Source organism: Rousettus aegyptiacus, unplaced genomic scaffold (genome assembly GCF_014176215.1).
Source record: "Rousettus aegyptiacus isolate mRouAeg1 unplaced genomic scaffold, mRouAeg1.p scaffold_m13_p_2, whole genome shotgun sequence".
NCBI lineage: Eukaryota > Metazoa > Chordata > Mammalia > Chiroptera > Pteropodidae > Rousettus > Rousettus aegyptiacus.
This window is the reverse complement of record NW_023416295.1, coordinates 166988415-167014498: the sequence shown is the minus strand read 5'-3', so window position 1 is coordinate 167014498 and position 26084 is coordinate 166988415. Positions and strand designations below refer to the sequence as shown.

The window sequence follows — 26084 nt, the reverse complement described above, 5'->3', positions numbered from 1 at the left end:
ACTAACGCATTTCTGCCCCTGTCCCCAGCTGTGGGCTTCTCCCAGCTGTCACATGGCAGCATCTCTCCTCTGGGAGGCCCTGCCTTCCCCTAACTCCCCACCCTGTGCCCTGAGCCCAGAAGTCTGCAGCTGTACTCCAGAATCTGGCATGAGCCAGACTTAGCACATCAGACACTGGCATTCAAGTTGGTTTCCTGCATGATATGAAATGCTTTCCCTGAATTATGCCCCAAAGGGAGCACCGGGCCTTCTGGGTCACTGCCGACAGTGTTATTGGGGCAGCAGGGCTGGGCGGTGTGTTGGTTACTTCTGCCAGGGCCATAGCTCACCTGCCATTCCTTACTTTGGTCTGAATACCTTCTGGGATAATGATGATTTTTTTTCCCCCTGCATGCATAGATGAGGATTTTTTTTTTTTCTGGCATACTTGGAGACTCCAAAAAATACTCTTGCCATGCCTGGATCCTTCCTGCAGGTCCCCAAAGTAAAGGTCACTCACTGACCCCAGTGGTGTCAGAAATGAACCTTAGTTCACCACTATGGCACTCGCTTCACTGTATTTTCGGGTGCAGCTTGCAGAGGTGCAAGGTATGCAGAGCCCCATATTCAGGACTAAAGGGAGTGAGCCCTTAGAAAAAGCCCCATGGTCCATGTGTCAGAGAACTTTCTCACACTCCTTAAAATGTACAAATAGAATTTATACATCCTCAAGTTCGACGCGTTGGTACCTCCCTGCCTTGTCTCCCTTTAGGGATAAGCACTGTATCTACGAATGCTTCAGAGTCTTTCGGACCTCCTTTTCAGTCTCCAGGACAAATGGGACGCTGAGGAAAGGTCACCAGCATTGGTCAGGTCCTAGCAGGAAACCGCCGGCACGTGCAGAAGAGGTGGAAAGCATCTAACGCAGGGTCGAAGACAGGAGCAGGGGGAGAGGAGATGAGGAGGGCACGAAGCTCCCAGAGGAAGTCGTCGCGGCCCCCGGCTGGAGGGGTGGGAGTTGGGGCCCCTGACAGAACCCAGCAAGAACCGACTGTAGGAAAGAGCACCCGACAGGAGCCAGGGAATCTGACCTCTCCTTCCTCCCATCCGCGGGATGTTTGCTGGCGCCTCCTGTTGACCAGACTCAATGAGAAACCAGAAGTCATAGGAGCTCGGTAATTCAGCCTGTAAGGACCAGCCTCCCCAGCACAGAGCGAGTTGGAGAGGGGTGGAGGGGGGAGTTCAGCGGAGCAAATAAGAACATCCTCCCATCACCCATCCAGGCTTCGTGGTCAGTAAAAGCAAGTGCGACATCTGCAGGGTGCAGCGAGGAGGGCTCGACGAGTGAGTCAGTGGTCACGGAATCTGATACTCAGATCCTTTCCTTGCTGGGAGGAAGGTTCTGGTAACTGTGGCCACCTTCAACCCACCACACTGAGAAACTTGAAAACCTGGACATTATAGCTTCAAAATGGGAAGTTGTCGTGGCGAGACCATTTCTGCTCTTCAGAAACCATTCATCCTTCTCCCCTGCTCTCCCCACCCCTGCCTCACTCCTGTCTTTCACTTCTGCACCCACAAAATTTCGGTCCACCCTAAACTCTTCAAAGAGCATATTCGTGACACTGATTTTCTGCTCTCCTGGTAGCTCTCCCTGCCGCCACGGCTCCGCATGATGAATCTATTCATGGTGGCAGGTGTATTGGATGAAACGAAAGAGATTGGAAAATTATGTAAAATGTTTGAGAATGCGTGCGCCTGTGCCTACATTTAACGGGCCCGTTTTTAAAAGTCCCTGAACCCTGAAGCCAAGACAAAGTTTGATATTTCGGAGGCCTCGTGTTGAAATGTTTGCGATTCCAAATGTTTGTGATTCCTGATTGAGCATGCTTTTTACCTGTTCTTTTCCCCTTCCTGGTTATGTCTCTCGTGTGCAGGAGTTTCCCCCCATTCATTTCCCGTTCTTCATGATTTAAACGGCGACGGTTGCATCGCATTACAGTCTTTCATCCTGAGTCTTTTGGAGACATTATCCGGAGACAAGGGAAGGTGTCTTCATTTCACGGGTGGAGAAATGAACACATGCATAAATTAGACTGAGGAAAGGTAGAATCGGTTCCCGGTGGGATCTGAGCTTCTCCCAACCCTTTTCCTTCTTCCTAAAAAGAGGGTTTCCTGGGAGCAGCACCTGGACCCTCCTGGGCAGGATGCAGGATAATTCTTTGTCGCAGGGTCTGCCCTGTGCTTTGCAGGATGTTGAGCAGTATCCCTGCCTCTACCCACTAGCCCAGAAATGACTCCAGACATTGTCAAAATATTTCAGGGCACATGGTAGCGAACTACCCCCCTGTTGGGAACCACTGCCCCCAGCAGAGTATTTTAAGATCCTGGGTATCAGAGATTGTGAGTTCATTGGTCTGAGGTGGAGCTGAGGCACAGGAGATATTTTAAAAATCTTTTGGGTGTCTCTGATGTACCGTCAGGCTTCAGAATCTCTGTTCAGATTCTGAAATTCACCTCTGAGCCTGCATTTCCTGGTCTGTAATACTGAAACAATACACCGTACCTGTCCCCTCAACCTGGAGACCTGATTATCCGTGTAAAGTGGTAAGCACGTAGAACGGAGTGATTTGCTCAAGAAATAGTAGCTCTTAGTATGCCTCTTATTCCTGTCTTTCCTGTCCCTTTATCTTCCTTCTTGATCCCCAAGTATAAGAGGGACCCTGTGGCCATGATCCAGGGGTGGGGGGTTGCATGAGGAGTGTGGGGGTGAACATGTAAAGGAGCCAAGAGTAGAGCGAGATGATCATCGAGGTGAGCAGCGGCAAAGGTAGGCCCGATAGGGCGAAATGGGGGTCTTCCATGAGGATGAGGAGCAGGTGTGGTAGGTGTGAGGCTCTGAGAATCCTGCAGGCCTGGTGAGCCCACCACGATTTTGAGAAAATGAGAATCCAGGCAAAGCTAAAGTTCAGCTTTGGGCGCTCAGAGTGAATGGTCCAGGAGGAGTGAAGGCTCTTGGACTGGAACGGATTTGGATGCTCTGTCCCCTGGATGGTTAGACTTCCCTTGGTGATGTCACAGGTGGGGTGGAGAAGTAGGCCTGAGAACCGGAGGTCATCGTCCTGAAAGCCTGTGTGGGAGTGACAGGAATATCAGAAATGCAAGCAGGGGTGGCCGATTAGAGTAACAGGGAGTCTGGGAGCCACGCTGGGGAAACAAGGCTGTAATTCTGCAAATGAAGAGGCACCTATCAGGATCCTCCGTTCAGTTTACCTGTTCGGAATCAGAGGGAACGGGCTTGTTCTGTAACACTCGCGGGACAGAACAAGGCTGGGGCAGGGTCAGGAGGCCGGTTTTGATGCAAGGAAAGCTGTGCTTTAGTAAAAAGGCCAGCCCTGAGAACCCTCTATTCCTAGAGCTGTTTTGAGAGAGGCTGGGTGGCTTCCTGTACGAGACGCCCCTGAGTGGCACTTTCTAACCTGCGTCAAGGCGTGGCCCACACTACGGTGACTGTGTGTGTGCCGCTACGAGGTAAATAGGAAAAGTTGCTGGCAGCAGAGGGTGGCCAGCCCTGCCTGGAAGCCTTGAGAGCGGGGCAGGATGAGCACCTTTGTCACCTGTAGTTCATTTCCAGCGCACCAGGGTGCCAGTACGTCCTGCATGGGAAGCTCAGTTCTCAAGGACATCCGTGCTGTGATTGGAAGGCCATTCGCCGAGCACCTCATCCTGCTCTTGGAATTGTTCCCTCACATGCTTCCTGACATCCTGCAGGATGCGCGTCAGGACCTTTATGTTACAGCAAGTCGCTTGACACTACCGCTTTCCCAAAGTCACCCCGAGTTGAAGGACGGAGCCAGGATTCATCCGTTCATGTCCGGGACCATGCTCTTGACCCCTAGGATAAGATGACTCATCAGGTTCCTTTCGAGTCTGCCAGGTTTTGATCCTTTAAATGATGTCCCAGCTGCAGTACTTGGGTGTTTATTGGCCCCTTCTCCACGCCGTCAGGTCGGCCCTGAGCGGAGATACTGCGTGAGACCATTTCGCATCTCTCCGAGGCATCCCGTCTCCATCCGAGAGGCCTGACTGCCAGTCCATCTCATCTGGGGCATAGTCTCTTCCTTCCCTCTTGTTAACAGCTGTCATTGTCTCCCAGCTTGGGGGGCAGGGGACTTGCCGTTAGCCTATTTCAGCCACTCTCCATTTCTCTTGTCTTCAAAATGTAATTGAAAAGAGCCTTAATGGTTTCCAAATGATGATAGCTCCATAAACCGATTAAAAAGGCCTAAATAAAACTGTCTCGAGTTATTTTCCATAGCTGTAGCTCACGCCCTCTGTTTTCCAATGATCTCGACAAGAAGTAAGGGCGGTTTTTCTTTCCCGTGTGGTCGGAAGCGCCAGGGAGGCCCCGTCCCACCTGTCTTAACTGCTCGCCCTGTTTCTGTTTTCTTCCCAGACAATCCACGTTGCTATTGTCTGTGCCGGATATAATGCCAGCCGGGACGTTGTCACCTTGGTCAAGTCTGTCCTGTTTCACAGGTAAGCACCCACCGTTGTAACTCTGCTGACTTGTGCGTGTGACTTCCCGTGTGCATGTTTCCATGGGCAAGGATCATACGGGCGCCATTCTCGTCAATCATTTCAGCTGCCGTGAAAATGTCATTTTTGTTGAAACCTTGGGGGAGATTATTGTGTTAAGGTGTAGTATCAGCGATTAGGTGCTGTCTTGCAGTGTTTAGCATTGCAGCTCTGAGATCCGAAGGGGCCTTCAGAGACACCCCAAATATGATGCCTCGCATTTCTTCATCGGCTTCCCTTGCCTGACGTGCACGAGACCTCTCTGTCTACACATCCCTGTTGACGGGTTAGGTGCTGGACCGAATTTTGTCCTTCCTAAACTTCACTTGTTGGAATCCTAACTCTCAGTATCTCAGAATGTGATTGGATTTGGAGATAGGGTCTTTGAAGAGGTACTTCAATTAAAATGAGGTCAGTAGTCGGGTGGGCCCTAATCCAGCATGACTGGTGTCCATGTCAGGAGAGATTAGGACAGACTCTCAGGGAGACAAAGGGAGAAGACGGCCGTCCACAAGCCAAGAGAAGAGGCCTCAACAGAAACCACCTCCGCTGACACCTTGATCTATCTTAGACTTCCAGCCTCCAGAATTGTGAAAAATGAATTTCTGTTGTTTAAGCCACTTAGTCTGTGTTACTTTATATCCAGTCTGTGTTATTTTGTTAGGCAGCCGTAGCCGGCTTCTCCAGGTTGCGTACAGGATTCCAGTGTAGCCTGTGCTGCCTCTGTTGTTTTTGACCATTAGAAAATTCCGCCTTTTATGAACTTTTCCAGCCTGTAGATGATGTCCTTTGGCCCTGGGAGATCTCCATGGAACCAGTCGTACAGAGAATAGATTGCTCTTCCGCTTGAAAGTGATACCGTCTGGGCTGAATTATCATTTACCTCCATTACCTTCTGGACGTTCGCTTCTACTTTTTCGTGGGACTTTCCCTCTGTGCCCTCCCTATTACGATTGATATTTGGGCATTGTTAGGGTATATCCAGACTTAAACCTCCAGTTCCAGGCAATATCCCTTGGCTGTGTTTAAAATTTCTTACCAAAGGTTTGGTAGATGAAGCTTACCCATAGCTGTAGCTAATGGTATGGAGATGTATCAGATGACCACGTCAGGATCCAGAAGTTTCTCAGCAGGAGGAAAGTGATGAAAAACTCTGAGTTCAACTGAACAGGCATCAGTGTAAAGTTTCACACTTGAGTCCAGCTGTCAGTGGCGTCCACAAAGGGGGAGAAATGGTGGACACCCCAGACCTGCCAACCCTGGAAGAAACATGGGTTCATCCTTGGTTCAGTCCCCTGACCAGCCCATCTGCCATCCATGCCTCAAGATTCTTTCTGGAACATATTTTTTGGTTCCACCCTTTCCTCCTCATCCCCACCGTGACTGACATGATAGTCTCCCCGCCGCACCTGTCCTTCCCGCCTCCCTAGGTCCATCCTCTCGAATGCCAGAATGGTATTTCAGACCGGCAAATCTGATTTCTTAGAATCTTTCATTGTCTTCTCCTTGTCGAGGGGAGAGAATTGAATCTGTTTACCATCCGGGATCTAACGTCCTTCTCAGCAGTGGTTTCTCTCTCCTCCCCTTGCTGATACTTCATGCTCTGACCTGCGACCTGCGACCTGCGTGTGGCCCCCTCCCCTCCCCAGGGTGCGCCCTGCCCGTTCTTTATCTTCATGCTGCTCTATCCGCTCAGCCCACTTCTCCCTCTTTTTCCCCTTCCCTTTCCCAATCTGGCAAACTCCTCTCATCCTTTAAGACTTTGTTTCCAATGGGAAGCCGACCTGTACCACCTGTCAGTCTGGGTTGGAGCTCCCCTTCTACCAGCCCATAATACCCTGTGCATCTTTCTATCATTACATTTCTTACATCGTATTTCATTTATCTATTCATGTTATGTTTTCCGTAGCAGAATGGGGGACTTCTGGGGGCAGAAACCATGCCTTATTTTTCTGTAGTCCCAGTATCTTAGTATTTAACATGTGTCATATACTCAGTGCGTGTTTACTTATTTAACAAGCTAGTCTGGGGGACTTCATTAATAAATAATCTAAAGATGTGATTATTCAATCAATTAACTAACATATCTAGCTCAGACCTATTTCAGTTTCACATCCATGGCCATCATATTGCTATCGCTGAGTGATTTTCAGCGGGTCATTTTAATTGTTTAGACTTTCGTTAGTAATCAGTTAGCTTTTCCTGCAGACTGATTTCCCCCCTCGAAACGTACATGACTGAAAACAACATTTATCAACTTGGCTGTTTGTACTGAACTCACGTGGGTGGTTCCTTTTCTGGGCCTCTTATGTGCCTGCAGTTAGCTAGCAGGTTCGCGAAACCTCAGATTCACTCCTTTTTTTTTTTTTTTTTTTTTGGAGTACAGAAAGGGGTTGGGAGATGCGAGCAACCAGTATTCATAAGACTCTCAGGGACAGGGACTCCCGGTTCCTCAGCTCCTCCAGTTGGCTTGTGATTTCCGTTTCACATCCCAGGAGGAAATGAGGGTGCCAAAAAAAGACCCAGCACGTGGGCTCTGCCCCACGTCTTCCAACTTGGGGGGGGGGTGCCCTCTCCACACCGCTGAGGTTCCTGTGCCGTTTCTGCCACACCTCATGGATCCACAGCCTCCATCTGCCGCCTGAAACCAGGCGTTTCGTCAGCCGAGCATTGACGTAGACGAGTGGGTCTCAGTGTTTCATGTATTAAAGAACGCAGGTCCCTCCCCAACTGCAACAAAAGCCTACTTTTTAGAGAACAGCATTTGCATGATTATAGATAGTCAATTATGCTATTTCTCAATTATGGCAAATTTTAAGGTCACAAAGACTTCTGGTGGTGATGTTGGGTGTAAATATTATTGCCGTTGCTTCGGCGACAAAACAAAAAATTCCAGTAGTTGTTGAAATTGTAAAAAATCCTGTGGAGTATAAACTTTTCTTCCTCCACTAAGTGTGCCTCACAAAGATGTTAAATTTAAACATAGCAGCAGCTGTATTATCAGCCGCTGATGGCGTGCCACACTTTCATGGAGGCATGGGGATTTGAAAAGAAAGCAGATTCTTAGTGTTAGGGTCCTGAAGATTCTGCACCCCACATCAGTGACTCCTTGATCTTTTGAGACCAAATAACCACTTTATGTCCCTCCCATCTGTGAAACTCTACAAATGAGAGGGATTCTGTGAATTGATATGATGGTGATAATGAGTTTAGATAGCAAGACTATAGGACTTTTGAAAGATTTTCAGCTCAGAAAGTCCAGCTATAAATAGCTTCATTGCTTCCAAAGCAGTTAGGGGATTAACCAACATGTGGTTATAAAATACTTCAACAAATGAAGTACCTTCCTAATGTTAATAACAATATATTAATAGTGGTACAGGGTGTTTCTTTTGGCTTTCACTGTGAATTACAGTAATTAGATTTATTTTCCAGACAAGATTTTCAGCAAATTTTCATTTAAGGCTTGCTTTCTTACATGAAACCAATTTCACTTTTGCAGTGAGCTGGGTGACAGTAGGCACACCATATCTTGAAAGACAGTAAAAGAGTGATATGGGCACTCTGAAAATTGCCGTGACCTTTTGGAAAGAAATGTCATAATGGTATGCCCAAGACCGTGACCCAGTGTGATTATGTTAGGGGATAATCTTAACTACAGAAAGGCTTTTATGAAATATTATTACTTAAGATCGTAAAAATTCGAATGCCACTTCAAAACAATAAGATTAAATTAGCGAACATCCTCTTATAGTAAACCATGTTCTTGGTTTATTTTTAAAAGTAAGTGACAAAAGAATTCAAAAACATATGCATAATATTCTACTATATAAGCACAATCACGTGCATACAGATACACATAAACATGGTCTAAATACGGGGGTGAAAGACTAACAGAAAATACATTAGAAATGGAATTTTTGCATGTTGCGGTCGGGGTGGTATTGTTTTTGTTTTCCCCGTACATGTATTTTTGGTCCTCTCATTATGCAGGCTTCAAGGTGAAGAAAAAGGCAGATGAGAAAATAAATACAAAACATGCAAATGAAGACTGATCTAATAGAAAATAGCACAATATTGTGTCTTTGTCACCTGGATGGAAAGACGTTTAAAGAAAAATTGGGGGAATGCCTGTGACTTCAATCCCAGTTGCAAATAAACTGGGAAACATAGCTGCTTTTCAAGGAAACTGAGCTATCAATGAGCAGAGAAAGAAAATATTTATTTAGTAACTTAAGTGTTTACCTCCTGGGTAGGGAGGTGGGCCAGCTTGTAAAAATTTAATGTTTGCTTGCCAGGATGATCTACTTACTCTCTCACTCGACAGCCCTGTTGGCAGAAAGAAGCTGGGTGATTTCCCTCACTTTGCATATCAAGCAGCAGGCTCTTTTTTATGGGGCAGGTGGGGGGGTTTGTTTTTTAACTTAACTTGCACCCCGAAGACCATGGAGGCTAAAACAGCATATTTCTGACCAGTATCTGCCTGTAATTGTCTTATTGCTTATTCAGGCTTATTATAGAAGCAGTTTCCCGATGGTGAAGGGAAGAATCTAGGATTTGAATTAAAAAAAAAGAAACAGAGATAGGTTATGATTTTGGTCTTGCCATCTATGAAGTGGGCGACCCAAGCCAAATGACTATACTTTCTGGAGACAGGCTTGGTCCCCAGCCTGTCATAGGACCTTCTTTTGAATATCAGAAGAGATGATCCGAGTGAAACGTGTCTGCCTTTGATTTAAGACAAGAATGGAGTTCTCTGCATCAGGCTCTGTTCTAAGTGGGTTTTAGATACAAATGCACTTCATGCTCATATGCCCTCTGGAGGAGGGCACCGTTCTTATCCCCTTTTACAGATGATGGGACCGAGGATCGAGATTTTATGTCAAGAGAGGATGAGCAGGGCCGGGTTTGAACCCAGTCAATCCAGCTTCAGAGTCTGAGCTCTTAACCAGAAAAATAAAAGTTACCTTTTTCAGTATCATTATGTTTTTTATTTTTAATCATTTTGGGGCACCATGTAGACATTGTTATCATTATTGTGCATCTCCATAATCTTCACCCTCCCACATAGATTTTTTTTGGAGTGCTGAGTATGAAATAAATGAAAGTTTTAGAGGCCTGGACTTTAGTGTTGTAGTAAGACTGAAGAATATAGCATGGAAGAAAGAAAAGAAAAGAAAGTGGTAACCACATGAGGGGATAAATATGTTAATTAGCTTGATTTTGGTGACTGTTTCAAAATGTATACATATATAAAAACATCACCTGAAATGTTTGCGAACTACTTAATGTTCATATTAAATATATGTGATTTTTATTCATCAGTTAAGCTTCACTAAAACTGAAAAAAAGATATATATATATGCAGTTAATATCTTTAAACAGGTTAGAGAGCTATGCTATTTGGTCATGTACGTATATGTGAAACCAAAGAGAGCTAATTCCTATAGGTCAGATACTAAGCATCACGCGGGCTATTATCGTTTACCTTCATCCCAACCTGGTCCAGTGGATGCCATTATCCCAGCAAATGGATGAGGAAACTGAGGCTTGGAGAAGTTCGATAGCTCGCTCAGGGTCATAGGCGAGTTAAGTGTCACTCCTGGGATTCTAGCCTTGACTCTGCAAACCCGAGAATCCATGCCGCTTTTTACTATACCAGATGGCTTTTTGATTTTTCTAGAAAGTTGCTCTGCTCTTCTCCCAAGGACAACTTTTCTGACATGATACCGATTTGTCCTTGAATCTTCCCACGTCATCAAGGCCACTCGCCCTCCCTCGAACCAAGAACTCACGCTGAAAAAAACCTTCGTTCTGGTTGCTGTGTTTTTCCGTAATGAGTTCTATTAAATCTCTAAGTGTAACGGATTCACTGAGCATTCAAGTTGCTGTCACAGACTCTTTCTGAAATTGCAGTTCCATTCTAAACTTAATAATTAAGGATTATTTCAACTCGGATGTCCCTGTATAGTGTTAATACAAACAGACCCTAGATTGCCTTGGAGGGGCTGTGGCACATTCCTGACAAAATAGGAAAGGAAAAGAAGGGAGGAAGCTGAGGTTTAATCATCTTCGCCTCTTTGTATTACCATATTTATTGCATCCCAACCTGGAACAGGGGAGCAGTTAAAGAAAGCGGAGGCAGCAGGAGCATTGCTCATTACAAGCCAAGTCTGCAGGCTCTGCCGAAGACGAACCATGCACTGGCTTCCTTTCCTGTTGTAAAAGCCTGGCCTTGTCTATCTGTGGAACGGGCCCGATGCCTGTGGCAGTGTCTGCGTGCTCAAACCCAAGCCAGCTACGTGGGATCCATTTTAGATTAAGAGGTAGGCCTAAGCTGGCCAGTATAGACAGAAGTCTTTTCTCTTGGTCTTGGGGGACCAGCGCTCCTATGAGAAGCTAATGCCTGATGATCCGAGGTGGAGCTGAGGTGGTGATGCTGGCGCTGGGGAGCGGCTGCAGATACAGATGAAGCTTCGCTCACCTGCCCGCCCTTCACTTCTGCTGTGTTCCTAACAGGCCATAGGCCAGTACTGGTCCATAGCCCAGAGTGTTGGGGACCCCTGTCTTATAGCACTGCTCTTAAAATGCGTGTGTAACTGGTGACGGACACAAAAGACTATTTTAGATGTGGTACAGGTATAGAATTAACATCGAATCATATATTGAGAAAAATCCCTTTTTTGATTCTCATGAATGAGTTCTTTTTTATCTTTAGACAATGAAATTCACTTTGGTGTAAATAATGTTCTTAACATCCATCAAACTTTTGCTAAAACTCTCTCTGAACAAAAGAGAGCAGGATGGAGACTCATAGCCTTTGGCTGATTTTGGAATTTGTAGGATGTTATCATTAAAGCTATTTCTTACCTTTTTGAGTTAGGAACCAAATACAAAATAAGACTCAGACATCAAACAGGCCGAATGAATTATCACCTTTGTTGCTATTAGTCCTGGATTCTGGGGTTCAAATGTGGGCACAAGTGGGCTCTCCTTTTTCGTCCCCATGGATTGGATTTAGCTTCTGGTCAGAGGCCACACTGGACAATCACAGGCCTTCGTCACATGGGCAAACCATCGACTGAGCGACACAGCTCCCTAAGCAGGAAGCCCAGAACCAGCCGGGTAGACGGGGCCACATCCCCTCCTCCAAACTCAGAGTTCGTATTGTCACTCCCTGTCACAGGCAAAAGAGTAAGTTCTGGGACGCCATTCGCATACCATCAAGTTCCCTCTGTAAAAGTGTACGGGTGTTTGGCTTTGAGAATACTCAACAGAATTGTGCGACCATCACTACTGTCGAATATTAGGCCATTTTGTCACCCCGGCAGGAAGGCCCCATACCTGTTAGCAGTCACTCCCCATGTGCCCCTTCTTCCAAACCCCAGCAGCCACTCACCTGCCTACCTTCTGTCTCTATGGACCCGCTTACTCTGGGCGAGTCCTAGAAATGCAGTTGTATAATACTGCGTTTTTTATAGCTGGCTTTCACCTAGCGTAATATTTTCAAGGTTCATGCATGCTTGGTGCATGTATCCATGCTTAGTTTTTTTTTTAAATTTTGTTCGTTCGTTTGTTTTATTATGGTGACATGGGTTAATGAGCTCCAGTAAGTTTCAGATGTGTAGTTCAACAGCGAGGCATATGCTTACGGCCTCGTGTGTTCACCGCCCATAGTTCGATTTCTTTCTGTCACCGCATATTTGACCCCTTGTACCTCATCTACCTCTTCCCTCCCCCACCTCCTTCAGTTTTTTTTTTTTTTTTTGATGCACGTATTGGTACTTCTTTTCATTGCTCAGTCATATTGCATTGCATGGGTATGCTGCATTTTGTTTATCCATCATCAGTTGGTGGCCGTTTGGGTTACTTGAGTCCTTTGAATAATACCACTCTACTGGTTCGCACATAAGGTTTTGTGTGGACATGTTTTCATATATGTTTTGTATACAACAAGGAGTGGAATTGGTGAATAATTCAATGATAGTAGCTGTACGCTTAATTTTGGGGGGTGGGGGGAGGGAACTGCCAAACGATTTTCCAAATCATCTGCAGTCATTTTACAGTTTCACAAGCAGCATGAGGATTCCAGTATCTCCACATCCTCAGCAACATTCGTTCCTGTCGTTTTTTTACTTTAGTCATTTTTGTGGCTGTGAAGTCATGTCTCATGGTTTTGGTTGGCATTTCCTAGTGACTGCTGATGTTGAGCAGCTTGCGTTGCGCTTACTGGCCATTCGTATATCTTCTGGGAGATACAACTTCAAATTTTTGCTTAATTTCTACTCTCCTGACTTGGCTTTGTATTGTTTGAGTTTAAAATGGTTACAGGCCCCTTATTAGATGCATACTTGACAGATATTTTCTCCCATTCTAGGGATTATCTTTCTCAGTTACTCGATGGTCTTCTTTGAGGTGTAAAAGCTTTTAATTTTGATGACGGCCACTTTATTTTTATTGTTGTTTGTGCTTTAGATGCCATATCTAGGAAACCATTGCTTGATCCAATGTTAAAAGATCTACTCCTACATTTTCCTCTAAGTGCCTCTACACCTAACTTCTAGGTATTTGTGTCAGACTGTGAGGGCATTTGCATTCTCTTTGTTAATCATTTGTCCATTTATTTTTTCTTTCAATGAACGTTTATTGGATGTTTATATCTACAAGGAACTATTAAAATCCAGGGATAAGAGTATTAACAAAACGCAGCTCCTAGTGTCAAGACTACGTAGCAGGGAACAGAGACGTGAATAGTCATTAGATCACTGCAGAAATCTAAGTTCTGAGGCTTGGATTCCGTGGGAGGTGCTAAGGAGGCATCTGACCCAGTGGAATGACTTCCTCGGAGCCCTAGGGTCTAAATTGAGAACAGAATGCTAGAAACAGTTAGCAAGGCAGCATTGTGTAGGTTGTCCAGGAAGAGACCAGAGCATGAGCCCACAGGAGAACTTGGCTGCTCTCTAGTAGTAACGTGGGCACTTTCTAACCCCTGGGGTTGCAAAGGAAACGAGAGAGTAGATAATTTGTGAAACTAGAGAAACTTACCCCAGACAGCTCACATTCTAGTGGAGAGCGGGAGATAGACATGCAGATGAATACGGAGACTTCTGATGCTGATGGCTCTTAGGAAGAAACCAAATGGAGTGATGGGAGAGGAACAGAGGGGCCCTGGGGATGGAGTGGCCCTGGAGGGCCTCCCTGAGGAGGTGGCACTTGACTTTATTTCTTAAGGAAGAGCAGTAGCTGGTCATGTGCTGGCCCGGGGAGGAGAATGATTGGAGTGCAGGGTTCAAGGAGGCAGTGGGAGGATATGAGCCTGGAGAAGTAGACAGGGTGAAATCATCTTGGGTCTTGTTAGCTCCATGTGGGAAGCTGGAGTTTTTACATTGTGAGGCGAGCAGAGGATTGTAGGATCATTTTATAGAGAGCGCAGGACTTAAAGGATGGGAGACTTGAGGGATCAGGCTCAGAGACAGGGAAAGAAAGGGTGATTGCATTCATGAGATATCACTGAAGATCGGCTAGAGTGATAATAACTAACATTTATTAAGTCCTCACTGCCTGCAAGTCGCCATTCTGAGTGCTTCATATGCTCTAATTCAGTCCAACAATCACTACAAGTTAGGGGCTATTTTTATGAATCTCATTTTATAGATTTGGAAACCCAGATAGAGATTAAAAAGCTTGCTCAAGATCACGCCGTTAGTTTGTGATGGAACCAAGATAAGAAGAAACCAGATGGTTTGGCTTCAGAGACCTGCCTTCTGGCCACTAGGCTAAGCTGCCGCTAAGGACTTGGAAGTGATCGGCTGTGTGGGACATGGGCAGGGATGCTCTTGTCTCTGGCCTGCGAGGTGGGGTGACCCAGGCAAGGAATTCATGAGTGCGGATACATGCGAGGAGACAAGGGAAGACAGAACGAGCCTCCGCGTAACATGCCAGGCACTGTGCGGGCAGCCAGGGCACACCAGTGAGTGGCAGGCCCAAGTCCCTGTGCCCACGGAGCTCACATTCCTCAGCAGAGACGGATACTAAACAAACAGTCCCCAAGTAATTAGTAACCTGGTGTGTTAGGGGGTTTCTTTCTGGGGATGTCTCGGCTCTCAGGGGCCTGTGGGATCTGAAGGTAGGACCATTTGACTGGCAGTTGGACTTACACATTAAAACTCAAGGGAAACGTTCTCGTTTCCATGGAGACGCCAAGGAAAGTGGTCTGGGCATTGTTTTCGGTGCTCTCCCCATGGTCGCTGCGAGGTGCAGTAGACAGACCCACGTTCTCGTGATGATACCCGAGGCGGAGCCTTAGCAAAGCCCCTCCCCGCATCCCAGCCCACAAGAACGGGACCCGAGCCTCTGCGGGTCAGCCTGTAGTTGGATGCCGAGTCGGGGTCAGCAAACCGCCAGGGCCTCAGTGGTCACCTGGCCTGGGGTCCCCATGTGTCCTCTGAGGAAACATTTACATAATCTTCTCATAAGGGGAGCTAATGAGGCACACTGTCGCCTCTGACGGTGCGAACACCTAGTTTTGCCCTAAGGATGAGCTAAGTGTCTTTCTGGATTTACTCTCCCATCTGGAGAGAGACTTTAAATAGAAGATCCCGGGAGGGGAAAGCCTCGCAGGAAAGCTTGCAGAGCCCTCCTCCCAGAGCCTGTTCCTCTTCCCCCACCCTGGTGTGTCTTCTGCTCTGTTACCGGATCAACCTCCCTAATTATAAGGTTTGGTCCCCCAAACCTTGTCTGGCTCTTTCTCTCAGAGAATAAAATTCACATTTCTTAGGAAGCCGCACACACTGGCCCAGCCCACCACCAAGACTGTCTCTCTCTTTTCCTTTTTCTCCTCCCTATTCCTTGCATGCAGTAGGTGTCTACTAAGTGTCTTTGATCCATTCAGAGGCGACTGTTCCTTCACGGACATGCTGTGTACTTTCCTGCCTCTGTTTTTTGTTTGTTTGTTTGTTTGTTTTCCCTTATGCTGTTATATCCTGCAGAATGCCTTTCTCCATCCTCCCTCTTTTCCCTTCCAAAGGTCCGGTTGAATTGTTACATAGTCCACGGAGACGTCCTAGAATCCAGCCTCATGCCCCTGTAGCTTCTGCGCTCCTTACAGAGACATCCTGTACGGCAGTCCAACGCGAGGGGTACCCTTCCCTTATTGTCTCTACCGGTGTGTTTGCAGGGCTCCGGGGACGTGTGCCGTTCCTAAACTTTGCAGTCGTGTGCAGCAGCCCAGCATTCAGGCACACCCATGTTCCAACGCTTGTGTAGTTGCATTATCGTTCTCCATCTCTGCTGGAATAATGGTGGCCTGAGAGGACTCCGAGCCCATGCCTTGCCTAGAGCCCTTTTATCCCTTATGTGTGTTTGCTGCCTGATAGCTCTTTGTTGGATGTTTAATCTTTCAACTCATTTTTTTTTTTTTTTTGGTCTGTGGATGGAGGAACTAACAAATACTTTATTTGAAATGTGATGCAAAAGTGTAGGTAGAAGAACAGTTTTGTAAATTAATGTTGATAAGAGTCTTAATCCGTTGTCGTAATCCATTGGGGCTGCTGTATCCAAAATACTACAGATAGGGTGACTTGTAAGCCACGGAAATTTATTTCTCACAGTTCTGGAGGCTGGGAAGCCAAAGATCATAGCACCAGCATGGTCTGGTTCTTGGGATGGGGGTAGAGGCTGCTTCCTGGTAGACTGCAGACTTTGGTCTGTGCCCTCACGTGGTGGAAGGGGTGACAGATCTCTGGAGCCTCTTTTATAAGGGCACTGACACATTTCAGGAGGACTCTGAGCTCATGACCTAATTACCTCCCCAAACCCCACCTCGTGATGCCATCGCCTGAGGGGTTAGCGGCCAACCCCAAATGGTGTGGGGGGTTGGAAACATTTAGGCCACACCGGCAGTTAACACACAGTGAACTCTTACGATTGCAGGAAGCAGATCTAAGTAGCTTGGTCTGTTCGGGATTATTACTCCATGCCTAAAATCATGCCATCTATCCGTTGTGATAAAAATGCAAGTTGACGATTCCACAGGCTTACCTTCATTCATCCTCGATTCAGAAGACTCCGCCGTGGCTCACGTGGGAGAGGGAGGGGGAGGGCTGAATGGACCCCCTGTCTTCCCAGTGACTTGGACTAGCTGCCTCTGACTTAGCCTTCGGATAAGTCGCTGGCCAATCAGCAAACACACCGTCACCCCCTCAGGCCACCAATCGTCACTCAGGCTGATTGGCAGCCTCTTGTAAGGGTTCCAGGGAAGCTACAGGGAAGGCATGCTCTCGTGCCCTGGGTAGAGATGGTTTAGTGGAGGAATTTGCAGTGTTCAGGCAATGGTCCCGTGGAGAAATGCTGCAGTGCTAATTGCTTCTTCGATTCATTTTTTTCCGTTTATTACCCTTGTGCACCTGTTATGTGTATGGCAAGTTGACCTAATAACTTTCTTCAGGTCTAGTCTCATTCACCCAGCTCCACCTGGCCTTGCCACTGTCACTTTAAACTTGGTCCACACCCAGTCCCCAAATCATCCTCCTCCCACGTGTCTTCCTTCTCGAATCCCCTGTTCTGGAGACATCACCACCAACCCAGGACTTTCAATGTCACCTTTGGCTTCTTCCTGTCCATTTTCCCCTAATATCCAAGATCTCATCTCCTGAAATCCCTCCAGATTAAGTTCCTCGTTGCTGTTCCTTGGACCATTTTAAGCAGCTCCTAATTTCACATCTGCCTAGTCTTAATCTCTTACATGATTTGTCCATCTCCTTTCCTCTTATCGGTCCGCTAATCACCACCCATCCCTCCTTTCGGTTCATTTATTAAACTCCTGCTACATTCCAGACACCAGGCTGGATCATGGGACCGTCCACTTGAAACGTAACCAGCATGATCCTTGACCTCCCTGGGCTCACAGTCAAGTGGAGATGTAGACAAACAGGTGATTGCTGCCTTAGGAAGGGCCCTGACCTAGTCATGGGTAGTCAGGGAAGGATTCTAGGAGCAAACGATGGCAGACCTCAGAACTGAAGACTGGGAAAGAGGTAATCAAACGATGACCGAGAAGGGTGCAGGGTGGGCGAGGAGGAAGCAGAGGTAAGACTGTGACCTCTGTGCGAGCAGGGATGATACGTCTTTAGCCACCACCACGTTCCCGTTATCCAGCTCATAGCAGATTGCATGTACTCAATACCTATTTATCGAATGAGCAAATGCAAGAGGATTTCTTACAGAGCAAAGTGAACATGCAAAGGCCCAGGCAGAGGGAGCACATGGGGGCGCGGGAAAACGAGCGGCGGTGTGTATGCCCGGGACCCACAACGCGGAGAGAAGACCGCGCAGGAGGCTGCGAGCTAAGAGGCAGGTCGTGTTGCTCCCACACGCCAAGGTGCCGAAGTCCAGACCGTTTAACTGGGCGTTCACCGCACTGCTTCCTGTGGACTCTCCTCTCCCTCCTTCTCCGCTCTACCCGTAGAGTCCCTGCTAAGCACGTCCTCGCCCCTCACGCTCCAGCGCAGCCTGCGCTCGGCGCGGTTTCCTGTTGTTACCCTCCTCGCCGTGTCCTCGATCGATCGCTTCACCTCCTGTTAAGGTCACGTATCCTTTAGGGCACCATTTCCCTCTGACCCAAGCAGAATCCGCCCTTCTTTTTCTCTGCTCCCGTAGAACTTTGTGTTCTGTTGGAGTCATCACCACATTACCACGTTCTGCCTCACGTTTATAGTATTTAATTGTGGATCACCAGCCTCTCTAAGTAGGATGAGCTCCTTGAAGTCAGAGGACCCAGGTCGTCCTCATCTTTAGATTTCCAAAAGGTGTGCGTTCAGAGTATTACAATTTACGTCGTTATGTTCACTAGCACCATAGTATTTGTGATAGTAGTTCTTCTAAACTGAGCTGTCGCTTTGTGCCTGGCAGCCTCTCAAGAAGGCATATCTGCTCTGTATTAATAGCCTAACTCTGTCTGTTATTGACATGCATTATATATTGCACTAATTATTGTATTGAATTGACACAGTAGCCTGACGAGGTCCCCCCTCTCCCCAACATCTTACAGAACAAAGCGGCAGCAGTGCGGTGGTGAATGTGACACACTCAAGGTCTCCACTAATACCTGTCAGGTCAGGGATTTGAACCCATTTCCATCTGAATCTAGAAGCCTTGCCCCTGTGTGATACCGGTGTGTCCCCTGGGCGCTGCCTCAGTAAGAGCTAGTTGACCGAGGCGGAATGAGTAAAAGCTGTGGACATATTAAAACTGAGGGTAAACTGATGCTCAGCGGCGGGAGCCCCAGGTGACTCCATCTGGGATGGCCGGTTTTTGAGGGACAAGCAGATAGAAAGACCTTGGTGCTGCGCCATGGGCGGAGTGTCTCGCGGGCTCCGTGCGGCCCGTCCCACAACTCGAACTTCTGTCGATGAGCTTCTGCACGAATGCTAACGTTTCCCGGCAGTAGAAATAAAGGGTTGGTCCCATGGTTTCACGTGCTCTGCTTAAAGAGAGTTTTGGAAACACAGGTGTTTTACGAACCGCTACGGCAGGTGGCTTGACTTGAGTGTCTCCGACGATTTTGCCCTCTCTTTGGTCCTTGCTCGTAACCTCTATGCAATGCCGAGGTGAGGCGGGATGTCGCCTCCCTTTTTCGGCTCCGCCGGCCTCACTGGAAAGCACCGGTTTGGTACCAGGTCTGATCTGCTTTCATCGTGGCTGTTAGAAACTACCCACACCGCCACTCGTCGGCAGGAGTGTGTTACCGCGGCTGGGACTCCGAAGCCTTCATTCGCCCTCCTGACACCGCTGCCTCTCGCTTCCCGCAGGCGGAACCCTCTGCACTTCCACCTGATCGCCGACTCCATCGCGGAGCAGATCCTGGCCACTCTCTTCCAGACCTGGATGGTGCCCGCCGTGCGCGTAGACTTCTACAATGCGGATGAGCTCAAGGTACGTGCGGGCGGCGGGAAGGGGCCGGGGAGCGGTGCCCGCCTGGGTCCCTCAGGCTGGAAGCTTTTCACGTTTGCAGTTTAGCGGACCTCAGACGTGACACAAAAATCGGCTCCTAGCTGGACGGAAATGCCCAGAGTGTAATCGAGGTGGTCCGCCATCCGAATCTGACTTTGTTATCGAAAGCGTTTCAAGTGGCCAGTTCTTTAGCATGGACGTTATGACAGTCTGTGCAGTTCTGGCTACCGAGGCTTTATGCAGCGTCTGGAGGCCATTGGCCTGGTACTTGCCTGAAAGAGATCTGTGATACGGTGATCTAGAGACTTTTGTTACCCCGTGAGGTAAATACCCCAGGAGCCCAATGGACTTAGAAAGAATTCACATATTGCCATTTACTGGTCATAAGACATAGTAAATAACTTATACCTTTGCTGGGTCTGTTTTCTCACCAGTAGAAAGGTGATCATCATGCCAAACTCCTGAGGTAATTATGAGGCTCAAATGAGATAATATATGTGAATGTGTTTTTAAAAGGCTGTGCTGAATAAATAATGATTTCGTTGGGCCAGAGGATTTTAACCAACAGAGACCCAATTGGCCATGTCACTCCCTTGCTTATGGCTCGTATCAGCGTTGAGAGTCACAGTCCGACCGAGAGGTCCTGCACACTGTGGCTCTCGACTCTCTTCGCTCCTGCACACTCATGGCTCCTTATCTCTGGGAAGCCACGCCCAGTGTCCTCTGCCCTGTCCCCTGCGTTGGAGCATTGGCTCACGCTTCTCCTTCCGTCTGAAATGCCCTTTTCACCTTCCTTGTCACAACTCCTGCTTGCCCTTCGGAACTCAGCTGCACTGCCACCTCATCTAAGAAGTTTTCCTGATTTTTCCAGGAAAGAGGAAGACATTTTCTACTCACTCGTCTGTCTACTGCTTTGTTTGGGAACCGTCTTAATGAGGAGGGGGGCAGGGGGCATGTGTTATCCTTTTCTGTGTGTCTGGTGCATAATGGGTACCCTGTAATGCTTGTGGATTTAACAAATTGCTGTTATTAGAGGAACATGTAACTTGACTAAAATATGTGATGCTCTATCTCCAATCACCTTGGGAAGGACTGAACACCTAGGCATGAGGCCGATGCTAGCAAATTGCTTGTTCCAAACCTCGTAAAGCTATTATCTTTTCATTTCAGAGCCATAACATTTTAAATAGATCACAGAGATGCTGGCCAGAGTTTCTGATTTTCCCATGTTTCAGGCTCTGAGGTTGATGGAGACGTTCAGAATTTAGCATTTGGGGATTGTCGTGGTAATTTGTGTGCCATTCCAATCTATTCTGAGCTAAAATTGATTAACACTCTTAAAAAGGGAAAAACAAAATTTAGCAAATTGCTGCACTAATTAAGGTGAAAGCAAGCCACTCTGTCTCCCAGGGTCTTAGCGCCAACACTGTGGGGAGACGCAACGGGTGGGGAGGGGCAGCAGCTGGCGCAGAAGGATGCTTCTGCCTCCTCCCCCGTCGTTCTCCTTCCTTTCGGCAATCCCGTCTCGTGTCTTTTGCAAGCCCGTACCCTCTCCTGTTTAAGAAAACACAAAGTGGTAGGCGGAAAAAAAAAAAAACCCTCGCGTTTGTATCCTGGCCCACCACTGAAGAACTGTCTGATTTGGGTTCTGAGTCCGTCCTGGCTCGATCAGGTGTCAGACGGGTGGGACAGTGCCAGCTGCCGAGGAAGGGACCCCATGCCTGACAAGGTAACTCACGGGACAGCCCGGCGGTGCGTGAAAAGGTAGCAAGGTCTTGAAAATGCGCCACCCCCGTTTGCAGCCAAAGCAGCGTAGGATTGAAATGCCCTTGATTGCGTGGCCTGTTACGGAATCCACGGACAGTCGGGAAGCTAAAGGAGTAAGGTGCCAGGTGCTGGAATCTGCTCCCGGGGACCCCAGGAGGTCTTGGAGGAAAGGGGAATGAGAAGGTTCAAGACCGTGTTCTGACTCTCTCACGCCCCCTTTAAAGCAGGTAGACCTGCTGCTCATTTCACATACTTCCTTTTTATCTGTTCGAATCGAAGGCCCTGTGGCTTAAGAAATAAGAGCTTTGAAAAAAATACAATCTGGCGTGTGTTCTAAGGGACATGGTCTCCAGTTTTCTGTCCTCTAGCCCAATTTCTGCTGACTACACCATGCACTGTCCCCAGCACCTGCATTTTATTCCCCTACCCGTGAAACGCCTGTCGCCCCGCAGTTCTGTATTCCACGAGGCTGTCGCTATTAGAACCCAGTAAGGAAAGAGTACGGAGGCGTTTTGTAAAACATAATCTTTCCATAATGGATCATAACGGTAGTAATAATTTATACATAATCCTCAACAAATCCAAAACCATGAGGTGTCCACTGTCCCCCGCCCGAGCCACTCCTGGCACCTCCATCTGTCTCCTTAGTTGCTCATCCAGAACCAAGAGTTCGTCTTTGACCGGTCCCTTCCCCTGACCCCTCATCCAACCATTCCGCACCCTGGCTGGTCTCCACCCCACCTTGATCGCATCCTAGCCTAAGCACTGCAATCTTTCCCCAGCCGGACCGCAGTCTCTTCTGAGATGTTCTCTTCTCCTCGCCCAAATCCGTTCTCCATCAGGAGCGTGAGTCCGCTCTCCCAAGAGCAAATCCGACCGACACCATCCCTTCGGGCTTCATCGCGCGCCGCCGGCACCATCGCTCACTCCCTAGACCTTCCTCTTTGCTCTGCCCCTTCCCTCCCGCCAGGGGCCTTGGCCCAGCTCATCCCGTTGACCTCCGTTTCCGTGCCCGCCTTCTCCCCTTCGTTGCTAAGAAATTCCAAGTTTTTTTGCTTAAGCCGCATTCACAGGGAACGCCTCGTTTTATTACATCTCGCTTTGTTGTGCTTCGCAGATGTTGCATGGTTTTTTTTGTTTGTTTGTTCGTTCGTTTGTCTTTTGAAATCAAAGGCGAGGCCCTCCACCAACAAAAGGATTACAACTCGCTTTATTGTGATACTCATTTTACTGCAATGGTGTGAAACCAAACCCGCAGCTACCTCTGAGGTGTGCCCAGTGCTCGGGGAAACCCCCCGCCCATCGGGGCGACTTTGTTATCTGTTCCCACGGGATCACATGCACCTCTTTAGGAAACGCACTGCGGAGTGTAACCTTCCACACCATTGTGTGACGAGCTGGTGAATGTCTGTCCCTCTCCGACGCAGGGAGCTCCAGAAGGGCTGGCATCACGTCTGGTTTTCGTCACTCTGCCTTATGAAAATGTTCACTGAGTGAACAACACACAGTAAACTCAGGGCTGATAAAGTCACCTGAAGGGGTTCCTTTATCACCGTCAGGGCTCACCACACTCCTGAGGCCTGTCGTGCCAGTGACCCTGCATTGGCATAAATAAGGCAGCTTCCCCTGCATCACCCACCTAAAGTCCCTAGAGCAGACCTGGGACAGGCGAGCATCTTTCCACAGCAGGTACTCACACCGTAAAGGTAACACATTAAAACACCATCCATTAGCTGACATCGGAGGAGGGAGGGCAGGAGAGGGGTGGACAGGTGCTGTGTTCTGCAGTTGTGTCCACAAAGCATGTCTTTTGGTGGCCTTTGCAGACACTCACGCCAGCCTCCCCCAACACGGCTCCGAAAAATCACTTTGTGCAGCCGCTGGGAATGGCATTTATCACAAATACTCCTATGGGCCCTTTCTCTGTATCCCTTAGTGCTAGAGAATGGCGTGATAGGGAAAAGAAAATTCATGAGGGATTGGTGCGAGATTAAAAAACGATGGTGGGAAGTTCGTGGTGGACCGTGCATGTCCCCTCCATGATGACCTGTTAGTGTGGATTTGCAAGTGACGATCGCTCGGCCCGGTGTCTCCGCGGCCTGTGACGCGCTCGTCGGTCTTCCGCGTGTGTACGCGGCTCGTTCGTTTCCAGCCTCCACTCCGGACGCACAGCTCCTGCCGTCAGAGGGGAGGAAAGGGGAATGGATTTTTGTAGAGAGCTTCGAAGGTGGTCACATGCTGTCCCTCGCTTCTCACGACGCCCTTGCGGGGTGGGGAGAGAAGTTTTATTACCGCCATCTCACAGACAATTTATAAATGGAAGCGCAGACTTGAAGAGTATTTGCCGAAGACCAGGCTGCTCGTAAACGCCAAGGCTGATATTCGATGTTTCCCTTTACAAGTGAAAGGGTGTGAAATACGCGAGTGTGTAATTCAGTAGAAAGGGATATGGACAGGAAGGGGACATCGGCTCCAGCCACCCAGAAATACAGTTGCCCCTCTCGAGTGGCACTTGACCTCACAATGCCTGTTTTCAGTGACGTTGGAGCCCATAGATTTGGTGTAACATCTCATTGATGGGAGACTCTATGTTTTGTGTGATTCTCTCGTGACATGTCCACAATAGCTCTGTGGAGCAGGTACTATTATTATCCTCATTATACAGATAAGAAACTGAGGACGAGGGAGGCTGACCCACCCAAAACCCACGTACCCAGCTAGTGCACGGCAGGCCCAGAAGTATCTGACGTCACAATCCATCCTTGTTCTAGTGTATTTCCTTCTCCACGGCCTGTTTTTAAGCCAAGATACTGTAACCGTGTCCGGACAAGGGTCCTCTACGCTCGTGACGCCGTCCTTTGGTTGTTCATGAAGAACAAACGCGTTAGGTATGACCCCTCCATTTAAAGTCCTGCTGGGAATGGAGCTTCCTGCCGGGGACGAAAGTGCACCTTCCTAGTGATGCTGCAGGGTTTGGGATGACCCCGTCACTCCCATCCAAGAATCGTTTTCTAAACGAAACAGTCATTAGTCTGGAAAGTTTGCCTTAAATCAGCAATACCCATCTTGCCAGTTTTCAGTCCCTGCATGGCCCGTCGGCGTTTGATCTGGCCTCCAGTTGGCCCAGAAAGTCACCCCCGTGCCACCACTGGGGTGAGGTTGATCCTGAACTCATGAAGGGAAGTGGCGGGGGCAGGGGCTGTTTCATGATTCTCCTGTCTAGCTGGGAGCCCTAATTTATCTCCTTTTCTCTTATACCTGATGCCTGCTCGTTACCAGCATCAGAAAGATGATGAAGTGGGATTCAGGACTATGGTTACAAAAAATAATATTAGTGGTTGACTCTAAAAACCGGCTTCCTACTTGTTCATACTCAGTTGCCTTTATGCTGGTCCCTGTGGAGTATTGCAGAGGCTCTTAAGACAAAAGCAGTCTCAGCACCCTGCTGTCCTCAGGGAGGCAAACTTCTGTTGTTCCTCTCCCTAGGGGAGGTGGGTAAATGCTCCCTACCCCATCTGTTTCCTGGGAAGATGTGTTTTCTGAATGACGGACATATTCCGTTAGGAGAGATTGATGATATCATGAAATCACAGGGTCCCAGGGTTGGAAGGAAGCCCCGGATCTTAGCTTTTTTTTTGGACAAATGCAACCCAGAAGGATTAACCAAGTTGTCCAAGATCTCCCAGGTGGTTCTTTCCAACACAGTCCTCTTCCCAAAATTGAGTCTGGGTTTAAAGATTGCCAGGCCTAGGGTATTGTTCAAAGGGACCAAACTTGGCAATGGTGGACCTTCAAGTGCTATGATCCGATATCCCACGGGGGGATGGCGCAGTTTCAGTTGGACTTGGCCTGAAGAGGAAAGACAGGAGACCTGGGACAGTTCTCATGGAGGACATGATCTAAGGTGCCCTGCAGAAAAATGAGAAGTAAGATATGTGCGACCTTCAGAATTGTCTCATGCATTTTCACTAATAATGTGATAATGCTGATAGTAACACACAGAGCTTAATTGTCTTTCAAAATTGGGAGCTGTAGATCTCCTTTACTGGTGAAGAATAAATGCATTAAAAGAGATCTTATAATGAAAAGCACAGTGCTTGGCACATAATAGGCACTCAACAAATTTTATTAACTCCCTTCCCCTTTCATATATTCAAAGAGGGCCATGATTAACCTTTTAAATCTTCTCTTTTCTAAACCCACCATGTCGACCAACATACATTCTCTTCCCCTCCAAGAAAGAAAGAAAAATACTGACCTCTCATCAGACGGGATACATTTTGGGTTGTTTTTCTAGAGTAGTTTATGAATTTATGCTCTTGTTCCTTCTTTCCTTTGAGGGGTCTCATATTATGCAAGAGGGCTAGCTGAGTTGAAATAGTGTGTCCCAGTCTGGAAAAGTTAGCGTTCTCCCGTTTTCCTTTGTTTTACTGGCTCCTGAATTATCCGCGTGGTTAATGAATATGAAGCCTGGGTTTTTAAGGTCAGTCCTCATATTAGGCTCTTCTCTTTCGGATAGCAAGGGCAGGATCACAGAATGGACGTGGATAAATGAAATGCATTTGAAAACATCTTTCGATATTTAGAAGACTGGTCTTTGGCTTTTAAATATTAGACATGGAAAATTGTAGATAACCAACGTAAATTATAATTCACATTAGAAAAGTATCTTTCTGTGTCAGTCATACAATTCAATTTATACACCAGCAAATGTTTCTTTATATAACAGAGTGTCCTAATGAATGGGCCCTGTCCCCTTTGGAGAGTCATAGCATCTTAATCAGGAAGGAACTTGGCATTCATCTGGTATC

At 47.7% G+C, this 26084-nt stretch overlaps 1 protein-coding gene across 7 annotated transcripts in view; it reads left to right on the top strand.

Annotated features, from left to right (window-relative positions):
* Nucleotides 1-26084, top strand: part of LARGE1 (LARGE xylosyl- and glucuronyltransferase 1) — a 477871-nt gene that overhangs the window by 219925 nt on the left and 231862 nt on the right. For all 7 annotated transcript variants that reach the window (XM_016161642.2, XM_036236072.1, XM_016161640.2 and 4 more), the window contains 2 exons: nt 4436-4518; nt 19365-19488. In XM_016161642.2, the coding sequence (XP_016017128.1) occupies nt 4436-4518; nt 19365-19488 (207 nt within the window). The remainder of the gene's footprint in view (nt 1-4435; nt 4519-19364; nt 19489-26084) is intronic.